Source organism: Erithacus rubecula (assembly GCF_903797595.1).
Source record: "Erithacus rubecula genome assembly, chromosome: 1".
In the NCBI taxonomy this organism is placed as follows: Eukaryota; Metazoa; Chordata; class Aves; order Passeriformes; family Muscicapidae; genus Erithacus; species Erithacus rubecula.
The window spans coordinates 89,425,354-89,438,027 of NC_136658.1; the positions used below are offsets into that span (position 1 = coordinate 89,425,354).

Sequence of the window (12,674 nt, forward strand, 5' to 3'; positions counted from 1 at the left end):
GTCTTGCTACAAGATGAAAATTATTGCAAATAACTGACAGTAAGTTCTTCAGTGATTTGGTCAAATGCTTTCTTGTTGGAAAATGCTCTTATTTCAGTAAGTGAAGTTTTGATCAGATGTGAAGTGACCAGGAAAAAAATATTGTAAAATGGTCACAAGTTTCGCCGCATCTCAAGTCCTGTGTCCATTTATGGTCTCCTCACTCCAAGAAAGTGCATTCAGGCGCTGGAGGGAGTCCAGAGAAGGGCAACAGAGCTGGTCAAGGGTTTGGAGCACAAGTCCTGTGAAGAACAGCTGAGGGAGATGGGTTTGTTCAGCCTGGAGAAAAGGAGGCTCAGGGGAGATCTGATCTCTCTCTGAAAGGAGGCTGCAGCCAGACGGGGATCCACATCTTCTCCCAGGCAACCAGTGACAAAACAAGAGAAAATGGCCTCAAGCTGCACCAGGAGAGGTTTAGGTTGGACATCAGGAGGAATGTCTTCTCAAGAAGGGTGATCAGACATTGGAATGGGCTGCTCAGGGAGGCAGTGGAGTCACCATCCCTGAAGGTGTTCACAAAATGACTGGACACAGCACTCGGTGCCATGGTCTAGTTGACAAGGTGGTGTTCAATCAAAGGCTGGACTTGATGATCTCAAAGGTCTTTTACAGTCTCATTGATTCTGTAATCCCATGGAGGATATTAAGATTAAAGATTCAGAAGTTATGAAAGTAAGTAATGTGTGAAAAGATAGAAAGGTGATAAGACTGAGCAACAAATTTCTTTGAGTACATCAAATTCACCAGACTCACTGCTTTCAGAGTGTTTGAGAAAAGAAGGATTAATAGATTTGAGGATTAAAAAAATCTAACTGAATGTCAATTTTCACCATTATAAAACCAGCATATTTGGAAGAAATTTTTTTCACAGATTACTAATATATTTACTCCCAGTCTTGGGAGTTATTTATCATTGAAACAACACCGTGAGTAAATGCTAAAGGCTAAAGTCCATTTTAAAGTTCACTTTGAGCTTGGAGAGCTAAAGAACAACACATGGTCACACAAACACATGAGGCTGAGTGCAAGCTCCAATACAGGCACCTCACCACAGAGGTTTATAATTTAGTCAAGGACTTAGCATTTTTAGGCTCAATAGAGTCTATTTCTAATCCTGATTCATGTAATACTGGCAAACACACACACAGCAGTTTTGAATTCTTTACCATTAACTCTTGCTCTTAATTAGATGCAGCTACATGAAGTGGCAATTGCCCAAGAGAATTTATGAACTTGAGATATAATTAAACCTTTTCCATTTCTATTTTGCTCTAATGTATGATACAGAGATCGGTACACAGAAAAAAAAAATCAGTTAGAGGAAAAAATAAAATGGAAATCTCAACTGCAGAGGCCCAAGGGAAACAGCTGAAAGGCAGGAGGTACAAATTAATTAATAGAAAGATAAATTTTCACCTGAGGATAAAGCACTGGGGACGCTGCTCCTGGAATAGCATGTGGTAAGCTCTTTCAGCACAGGAAAATATATGGGGGGGAAGTGAGGAACACAGTTTTCCAGAGTTACTTAAATAAAGCTGGGTGACCTGAAAAATTGTAGAAAATTAAAATTACAAATACATTTCAAGACACTTATGTTTCACCCCTTAATCTTGGGTCTTTTGTAAAGTTTTATAAGCATTATGAAAAGAATCTCACTATGTATAGATAGAAGTGATACCTTTACAATAGCTATGAAGATTTTAATTACAGAAAATAGAGCTTTAAATACAGAAGGTATAATTATGATACAAAATGAAACACAAATAGAGGACTTAACAGTATGGTTTGTGCACTAGTAAGCTAATTTTTAATACCCTCTAGTTTTTCAATGTCTTGACTTGAAAATTTCCAAAATGAAATAGGAACATCCCATGAAAAGTTAAAATTTAAATCAATGGAATAAGCAATAAACTAATTAATTTATTGCATGACAGAGCAGTCTCCCACAACAAATGCTCTCACTGCAATATAGAATAACTCCTGACACATATAGCTGGCAACATACACTATCCTTAAAGCCTGAGTAAATCCAATTATCTGTTAGAGAAATCAGTTTTTTGGGTTTCTTTGAGGGTGTCCTGATGTAACATCCCTTCTATCTTATTTATTTAGATATTAAACTATTCAATCATGGGGTATCTACATTCACTGTAGCTGAATGAATCCTCTGTGATACATTCTCAGTCAGGCCTGAAGAGTTACCAGACAAAAAATAAAATATTAAATCCACACCAATTCTCCAGGAATCATTTCAGAATGTCACAAAGGCAAAGAAAAATCTTCACACAAGTATGCTCAATGCAAAATATTGCAAGTTTACATTTTTCTCACATGAACTTCAAGAATATATTTGTCCTAATCAGCCACAAGTAAATTCTGGAGGAAGGTAACAAAGCAGCATGACCACAACTCAAGCACTTCTACAGTCACTAAAATACCTTCAAAGTTGTACTTGCATGTTCCTTGTATAATGCTATTATAATGTGTAGTTGTGCAGTGTATTTCCACATAAAAATGTAATAATATTAGAATCTAGCAATTGCATTGAATTTATAAGAAGCAAAGTACATCAGTGTCCATTAATTTGTGGTTCTTTATGTCATCTCAGAGTGAATAATTGCTTATAAAATATTTATTTGAGTAGTATTCTATTGGAACAAAGTGTGAGTGGTCAGTGCACAATAAAAAAATTGTTTGTTGAGAAGTTATATACAGTATTTAAAAAAAAAGGAAAAATGTCACTGTTATTAAAAGATGCATATGATAATATTTTCATTGCATCATCTTTGTTTTAAAAATAGTATCATGATCAATACGTGTTTCCATTCCTTTTCTTTTTGACAGCTAACAAACTACATACCTGAAACAAAAATGCAAACTAATGAGCCACATCATATAGCATGTCAGCACTGAGTGAGGAATTCACATCATCATTTGTTATTACTTTAATACATAGACCATCTAACACTTGGAGACTTTAACACATTATCAGCTATGCTGCTGCAGTATACTGGAGCATTTAAAAAACAAAGAGGTTTTACAACTGTGGTTTCCTGATCATCTGGGAAATACCTGCACAATGCACAATAGTGTGCAGATTACAGTGATGAAGTGAAAGCAATTATTATCCAAGGTGACCCAAATAATTACAGGACAAAAAGTATCTCATGATGAAATTAATTAAATAGATCTATCACAGAGAAGTAAAGATGCAGCACACATTCAGGAAACATTTTAATACATAAATTCTTTCTCTTTACAGTTCTCTCTTGGTGCACAAAATCATGTATCTAACATAAAATACATGGTGACAACAAAAAATACCATAATCTAAAACCTTGGGGATGATGGATGATTTCCATTTCTAGAAATAAATTCTGACTCCCAACTCAGGATCTGCTGCTCCTACCATGAATGTGACAGCACTTCTTTCTCTGAGATTTACTACCACACACAAAGCCACACAACACAGCAGTCACAAATTACAATTTGCTTACCAGATGTTTAACCCTTTTTAATTCTTGTAAGTTAGACATATTTGAACATTCCCTACCAGGGAGGCTGAGCTCTGTGATCTCAGTGCATCAATGAGAAGGTAAGAGGGAGGAATAAATTTACAGTTATAACTAACACTGTGTCTCTAAAATGTCTGGGTGAAGATGAAGGAGACAAAACACTTGAATGTTTACACACACCTCAATCCCCCTTGCCCAAATGCTGCCTGTGCCCAGCACCAGCCACTCCCTGCACCTGACCAGGGCAGTGCTCAGCCCGTGCTGCACAGTGTCACCCAGAGTGGTGACAGCACAGACACACATCCCAAGCCTTTGTGCACCATCCAAGGGTCTCATCTCCATAACCATGTTCTGGGCTAAGGGTGTGAACTAAATAAGGTCTCATCTCCATAACCATGTTCTGGGCTAAGGGTGTGAACTAAATAACCACTGTAAAAAGTATGCATCTATTCTATCAGTTTGACTGTGGCAGAAACCACCAAGGTCATCAGACACTATTTTTAAACAACCAAAAGAGCTCCTGCTCATTCAAAGCATTATCAAGACGGCAGCTTTGCCAATAAGACAGAAAAAATAGTTGAATCTTGGAAAAAGTTTTTAAGGTTTTGCTAACATACTAAAACTAATATGTCCCCTTCACAAAACTGAATTCATTTTAGGGGTTTGGCCAGTCAAATAAACTATATGAATTGTGAAAAAATATGTGCAAACTTTTAAAAAGAGAATGCTTACCATGGTAGAATAAATAGGAAGTTCTTTAAAAGGGTTAACAAGCAACAGTATATCACCAATGTAGGTCTGAAAAAAAGAAGATATAATTGCTTTATTAAGTATTAATTTGAATTTTTAAGGATGCTAATGGATTTCTTCCAAAAAGAACTCAGCAAAACCTCTTAAATCTAGCGAATAACATGCTAAACATAATTAATGAATTTTGAGCTTTTAAATCCATGGTCTGAATTTGAGATCTAAATTTACATTTAGAACAGAATTAATTAGTATTTTTGTAATAAAACTGAATTCTTCATAACTGAAAATTATTCAGAGAAAAATGGCACTACATATATTATCAGTAGGTTATCTGGAAGTTAATTTGTAACTTACCACTTGCTAAACTACAAAAATGTCACAGAAGCTGATGAGTTGGAAGGGACCCACAAGGCTCATCAAGTCTAACTCCTGGCATGCCTACCACATAAACAAGCTTCTCAAGTGATTTTTTATGGAATAGGTGACATAATTTAGAAATGCTATACTGGTTATCCAGAGCCAATACATTAAAATATGTTGGTTGTGGGGCAAGATGGAGGAACTGATACATATAAAAGTCTTTATATAAATAATATTTGTGTATAGCAACATATGAGCATGCATCTAGAAAAACTATCCTGACCATATCAGAAAGAGTAAACCATCTAATGATTGCACATTTGCAAGATTTTACTATTTCATATTTGGGGCTATTGATGGAGGAGAGGCTGGACATGAGCCAGCACAGTGCTCTTGGCAGTCAGTGAGGACTTTGGCTTGGAATTGGAGCCCAAGGACTTTTCCTTCTAAGTCTAAGAACCAAGTAAAGATGAAATTATCTTCAGCACTGATGCTCTACCAAAGCTGCTGTGGAGCAGAATATTAGTGATTGCTGGCTACAAATTCTAAGCTAGGAGAATTTCAGAGTAGAAGATCCTTTCAGGTGAGATCTTCAGTACCTTAAAATAAAATACTTTGTCTGTGGATCTTCAAAATTCCATTTAAGTTTCTGGTATTTTGAAAGTGAGACAAAAAAAAAAAAAATGCTCATAAAATAAGTATTTTTTACCATTTGATCCATGATTCCAAACCCCAGAATTTTTTTTACCATTGAAATGCCATAGCATCTAAAACTGAAGTTCCCATAATTTCAAAAGAATTCACAGAAACATAACAGCTCCCCACATTCCTTTAGTCTAAATAGTGCAACCAACTTATACTTTTAAAAATAATATGTATGTTTCACATTTACATTCCACTCAGCTGTACAGTAAGTTAGTAATAAGTCATGGGTAAGATATGGACAGCAATACAAAAATTTCTTTTGGTATCTAGATCATTAACATTACAATATAATTATTTCTCTAATGCTGGAAGAAATGAATAATTAAATCTTCCATGCTGAATTCTAAGCCTTTAAATCTAAATTTATTTTACATTTCCAGTAATCATGCTCTATTAAATTAACACAGCATTGAAAATGGAAGGTTCTTTCCGTGGTTTGAGAAAAAAGATTACAAATTATGGTGGTGCAGCCCTGCCTCAACCACAGTGTGATCTGAGTGACCCAAAAACACTCATATATGACAAGTTCATCCAACTTACTCCCTCTGGGAAAAAAAAACACACATAAATTGTATTGAAACCTGTCTGAAGTGACATTCCATTTTTTATTTCTCCTTTTCCTACACAAACTTGAGGAATTGCAGGGTTTACACACACCCTCTCATCCATTTAAAGCTAGTAATGAGTTCAGGGCAGGTTACTGCCTGGAAGTTGTGATAGTAATCCTATTTTTCCTATTCTCCCTTTGGTCTTTTGTGAGAGCTTACTATTGATAGGTGAATAGCAACTCACATATATCTGATTATTGTTGAAACGCTTCTGAATCTCGTAAAGCAGGCTGCTGTCTGTTAGCTCACTCAGAGAAGCCAGGTCATCATTTGGAGCTGGAGGCATTAGCTTGATCTGGAAAAACACAGATTAGAGAAATGAAATAGCTTCACAATGAATCATTCTGTACAATAACATTCTAACTCACAGTATAAACCAAGACCACTAGAATTTATGGGAAAAAATGCATTAAGAAATCAGAAAGTTGTCACCCCTGAATAAATCCACATCATTACTCTTACTCAAGGAGTTTCTATTCTTCAATATGCAAATTAATATCAATGTAATGGTGCATAACTGTGTGATACAGAACATACCAGAGTGCCATCTGCAATCCTTAAACCCACACAGATTCTTGGATCGTGTGCAATGTTCCTGCTCTCTTCATTAAATTTTTATAGCAGAAGAAATCAAGAAATTAATTTGTAGACTTGTAAGGTATTTCTTGAAGTATTTAACAAAGCTCTCAGAGCATTCTTCACCATATGGGATTTGAAATTTTGGAATTTTTCTTGCAGAATAGAAGTAAGTTAGTAAGAAATTGCTATGAGTTGCTATGGAAACCAGAAGACAATCAGAAGAGTCCACTTTAGCCAAAATGGGAGAGTGAAACTGCTCAACACATTAGGGTGAGTAATATAAACTCTGGAAGGGTAAGTAAAAATGTAATGAAGCAAAAAAGACTGAGACAGGAGACAAAAAAAGAACTAATCAGTGATAATGGTAATTTGATTAAAACAAAATAAACACACATTAAGCAGTGTGCTTATAAATAATGCTCTACTTAAAATGGGAGGCAGAAGACAAAAGAATCAGTGATAATGGAAATTTGATTAAAGACAAAATAAATACTGACACATTAAGCAGTGTGCTTATAATTAATGATTTACACTTAAAATGTAGCTTGATTTAATTTTTATGTCAACATAGAAAACCAGAAAATTCTTACATTAAAGGCAATAGAACTGAGTAGTTTGTTCAGAGTTTATTACAATAACTCATGGTCTATTTTGAGAATGGATAATCAAGATGAAACTATTTTTTCTGCTTAAAATGAAGGCTTAGGAGAAAAGCAGACACTGCCCTTTTTTGGTGAGCACCTCAGCACCTTCATTTTTTGTCAGTGACAGGAGATCAGTGGCAGAAGCAGACTGGGAGGTCCTGGAGGGAACATGGAGCAGGTTTCTGACATGGGCAGAGCCCAAGACTATGGATACCTGTGTATAGTAGTGGGGACCTGACACAGAACTTCTAAGCTGCAACTCAGCAGCCACAGGTTCAAGGTTGAATTTGAAAAATACTGATACTCTGATTTTACTAACAGTGCCTTACAGGTGCATGTCTGCCTATTGGAGAGGTTTGCTCCTCCCCCCAGTGAAGTGAATGATGACTCCTCTGTCACAGAAGAAGGCATTTCTTCTTTTTGTTTTTAATCATGCCAGTGGGATGCACAGCTGACCAGAAAACAAGCATTCCACTTTGCAGAACAAAAAATGAAATTACATTTTGGCATTTGTCTTTGATGATGTATATTGGAATAGAAAAAAAAAAAAATAACAAAAGAATTGCAAGAATATTTTAGAATATTTTGTAGAAGGAGAGCAGAGAGACAAGTCTGTGGCCTCCTTTCCTTAATAGTGTGCTCACCTGGCATGCAGGGACAAAACAGGCATCAGCCTTCACTGCACTCCCTTGTGTGCTATCAAAACTCAGAACATCTGTGCCATAGAATGAGCTTCTTTTAATCTACCTCTGTGAAGATTAAAGCTCTGCTATGTATTTGCAAATAAAAGCAAGGTTTGGATAAAAGTACTGCTCTGGGATTCTCCATATTTTCTGAACTTTTTTAGCACACTTCCTTATACATTCCTGGTTTCTATCATGGCCCCATCTCTGGAGGGAGAAAAATTTTGCCTAAAGGATGTTTATGGACTCATCCCACACAGACTTAGAGCAGCAAGAAGGCACTAGCTTGCATTTTTTTTAATAATCTAAGCATGGCCAAAAATCCTCATTCTGTTGGTGTGGTTAGAAATGTGAAATGCTCAGTAAAATTCCAAGTAAGAAAATAAAAGTTTTTCAACCCCTTTTTTAGGATTTGGTGCTTCAGCATTTTCTACCTGACTCATTGTATCAAATCTCATAGCTCAATAAGCAAATAATCACATAGAAGTAAGAAACTCTAAATCCCTTAAATTCATAACTGATTTAATGGTAAACATTACAAACATTATTAATATCTTATTTATGGGCACCTTAAACTTTCATTCTCATCTACTTTTCTGAGCATACAGATGTGTTTTTATCTCAATGCATCTATCTGGCTATCATTCTAATTTCATGATGTATATGCTATTAGACATAAAAGAAAAATAGTCATACATACAGCATAAATTCCAATATAACTATGCCTCTGGGAGTGGCTAGTTTTTAGATTTTTAGAATGCTTAGAATGAAGATTTCTATTTACTCTTTTAAATTACATATACTTAAAAACATTCAGAATCTGCTTATATAATAGTCTCTAGTTATATCTAGTTTTGTAGTTATATATATTAAATAGTTATATATATTAAATAGTGTATATATATATGATTTAGTTATATATTTTTTTTTACCTACTTGTGTCACTGAAATATATATACATCACATCTCTTATGTGCAATATTATGCATAGTTAAGCCTGGTCTGTGTCAACTGATACTGGAACAATCAAAAGAGCATCATAGAACACTCCATCACACAGTTCATGTGGCCAACAATACACAAACAAGAATCATAAGATTTTTTTTTTAGACAATTTAAACAATTTTTTTTTAGACTCCATTAAGAGAAAGAAAATATTTAATTTACTCTTATTTGCAGAATGGAGCATTTAATTCAATTCCAAGCCATAATTTGAATCTGCTACCAAAAAATATCCTTCCCAGATGAGAGGAAGAGAAATGGAGGATATGATAAAATTCTGGAAATTATTCATACTGCTTTCTTTGTTTGACAGCACAGATCTTGACATTACTGATGATCAAAGAACACCTTTTACATAGGAAAAAAGCAAAATCTAATACAAGCCAAGAGAGGTCCAGAATGTTTTATTCAAGTAGTCACTTCATCCCCATCTCCTATACTTCAAGTAATAAAAATCTTCATGGGAAATAATATTTTCTTAAGGGTCTTTTTAATATTTTTTGCAATTAAAAATATCTGAAGCAACATATAAATTTGAACAGTTATTTTTTTCTAAATGAAAAAACTTACAGGATTTTTTTCTATTAAAAATGCATGTCTGAAATGTGCTAGGATGAAATTTTTCTTTTTGATCCCCCAATAAAGGCCTAATCTGCATGCCATATTGCCTAGGAATGTGTGGTATTTCTGACATAAAGCATATGAAACATCCTCCTGATATATTTCAATAATATATGAACATAAAATCCAAGTAATGACTCCACACAACCTATTGAAAAATTAAACAGAACATGATTACTTTGAGTGTAGTTTGAATGTAACTGGTAAGAATAAGAGACAACTCATTAGAAAATCATTAGAATTAGGAAATCCAAAAGGCAGGAACAGCAGGAAGGGGTTGTTCAAGAATTTCCTTTGGTATCACCACTAAATAAAAACTTTACTTCCCAAGTTGTGAAATTTAAAAATAATATTAACAAAAAAGTCTTAAATTGATAAATTTCATCTTTCAAAACTATGGTCTAAATATTAATAAGACAAATACAGATATGATACATATTTACCTACAGTTCATAATGCATGAAAAGTAGTAGAGAATACAATCCCTCTACTTCCAGGACCACAATTGCACCAAAAGAGAAAAATATTACATATTTTAATTTTACAAAATCCAGGGACTCTTTACTTTCCTAAAATTTAAGTGTTTCCTGACGTGATTAAAGTAGTTTTTTCTCCTTCATAAGAGCTAAAACTCATTGACCCCTTGCCAATTGAAAAGTTGTATTAATTATTTTCTAATACAACTAGTCATTTAAAAATCCACCAAAATAGCGTAATTTCTAACCTATCCCCTGTTAATGATAATTTCTCAGACAGAACTCTTCCTATTCTTCCATGCTAGGGACCATCCCTCTAAATTCAGCAACTATAGATATTTTCTAGTTTTTCCTGTTTCTAAAAAAAAAACAGAGGATACCCACTCCCAACGTGTTTAAAACAGAATTTCAGACTGTTTCCTGCAAAAATTTCTCAAATAAAAGAGCTAAAAGAAATTAATCTTTATGTCTGCTCTTTTGTATTTGTGGGAAGTTCCACTGCTGTGTGGTGAAACAAGAGTGCTTTTGAAAATCCACCCTGGGAACGTGAGGAGACTCAAGGTCACGGTGGAGAATGAAATTACCAGCATGAAGATTCCTGTTTGCTCATTTCTACCTGGAAGATTAACTGCTCTTATTCCAATCTGTTTCTGTGTATTAGTGCATGAACTATAAATCAAAAGTTTAGCTTAGAGATAATGAAAACCTGAATAATTTTGGCTAGGTTTACATCAAAAGAGAATCAGGCAGAAAGAAGGATCTGTGCTCTTGTACACACTTCTGTTGAACATCTAGGAGCAAGCAATAGTCTTGGCAAGACCATAAGCTAAATACTCCCCTCTCTTTTCCTACAGTTATGGGAGGATTCCTCCTTAAAGGGCTGCAAGCATTCACTTTTCTGACCAGCAGTGCTTGTCCCTTGGAATGATTTTCCATACAATCACATCAGTCAGCAACATCAGAAACTGCATGACATGAAAACAAGATGTAAGCCAAGTGCAAAACGTGTTGTGGTATCCCCTGACTGGGTAGGGAACCAAGCACTCCACGGGATTCCAAAGCTGGAGTTCTTTCCAGACTGACTCATATCATTTACATATGGATGCACTGATTGATCTCATATGATCAAGCCATTCCTCTGAAACACATCCAAATAAAAAGCAGTGGAGTATGCTTTCTTCTGCCAAGACAGAGATGCAGTTTTTTGAACTGAATGTGGCTTTAATCAAACCAATATCTTGTTCTTTTGTTAAGCTACAAATTCATAGTAAATTATTTTTAATGGAAATACTCCCCTCCCCATCCCCTTGATTCTAAAGTAGCTTTTTCTTAAATGACAAAATATTTCTGGAATACGTGTTTCCCAAATATATGTAATAGAAAATAAAGCCCCTTTGTATCACAAAAAAATCCAAACAAAACAAAAACCAAACCAAACCAAACACAAAGAAAAACCTGGGAGGGGGAAAAAAGAAAAAAAGAAGTCCTAAACATTTAAATCTGCTAGATTTATAAGCAATAGATAATTGACCCTTTTGCATTCATCCTATATACTGAATGAGATTGTCATCCTGTGGAGAAAACTCTGAAGTGTAAAGTCTATAAAAATAACCAGTGCTGATAATCTGATGCATTATCACAAGAAAGGGAGTTAACACTGCAGCTGTAAATCTGGCAATTCCTAGCTTTGGATTACAGACACTTACTATGCAACTTGATATTTCTTAGACATTCATTTTGTTTTTTCATTCTCCCAGGTTGCTTTGCTTTTCTAACTGGAAGTTTGAGATAAGCACAGTCTGGGCAGTGCCAACAGTTGTCCCTCCCCTGTTGTGATGCCTGAATAGAGTTTGAGGGGCTCTGAGCCCTCCCCACAGCCCCTGACCTGCCACCAGGAGCTGGCAGGAAGCAGCTGTTCAATTTGCAGGGCCAGACAGGCTGCAGGGAGTGATCAAGGTGACAAGGCTCCACGGTGCTAATGGTATTGCTGCACAGCAAAGGAAAAAATACTACAGTCTTCAGCTTCATTAAGCTTACAGTTCCTAAGCACTAATGAAGATTTCAAGACACTGAAAACTGTTACCTGCTCAAGTTTTGCTGTGGTGTTCACAGTGATGCTTTCAGATGCACTGTCTTGAGATTGCTGCTTACATAAGCCTTTAGCTGCATCTTTGAACATGGTGTCCTTCTCCAGCAAACTGTCCTGCTTGGCGATCGGTAAAGCCAGGGGATTGCTGCAAAGGGAATCAATAAAGCAATTAGACTCCCACTGGAGGTGGCAGACAATCAAATGGGGGGGGCACAAGCACAGGACTGAGATACATACAACTCAGGGCTGAAACACAAGCTCCTAGTCCAAGTACTAAAAGGAAACTGGTGAGAAATAAACTATTCACATAGGCTGGTCTGTTCCCAAAAACACAGAGCAACCTACTCTGATTTGAAATTCACCTTTATGCATGTCTTTTCTGAAGCACAATTGAGCAAGGCAAAGAGAATATGTATGAGTCTGCTTTTAACAGCACTAGGTTGGCAAATCAATAGCCAATTTTGCAGCTGAATTTAAAAACACACTTAAATTGCACAATACTATTTTGAAACGTATCTTTAAATGTAATAACACATATATTGTCATTGCAGTTATTAAAATCCATCACTTTTTAGCTTACTTTTAATCCAGCAATATCCAAGA

General features: G+C 35.5%; 1 protein-coding gene across 1 annotated transcript in view; it reads right to left on the reverse strand.

Annotated features, from left to right (window-relative positions):
• The window catches only part of MYO16 (myosin XVI), a 353,826-nt gene that overhangs the window by 157,117 nt on the left and 184,035 nt on the right, over positions 1–12,674 (reverse strand). Inside the window, exons 10-13 of the mRNA XM_079322616.1 lie at positions 12,066–12,216; positions 6,162–6,272; positions 4,287–4,352; positions 1,456–1,583 (exon numbers count right to left, since the gene is read on the reverse strand). Of these exons, the coding sequence (XP_079178742.1) occupies positions 1,456–1,583; positions 4,287–4,352; positions 6,162–6,272; positions 12,066–12,216 (456 nt within the window). The remainder of the gene's footprint in view (positions 1–1,455; positions 1,584–4,286; positions 4,353–6,161; positions 6,273–12,065; positions 12,217–12,674) is intronic.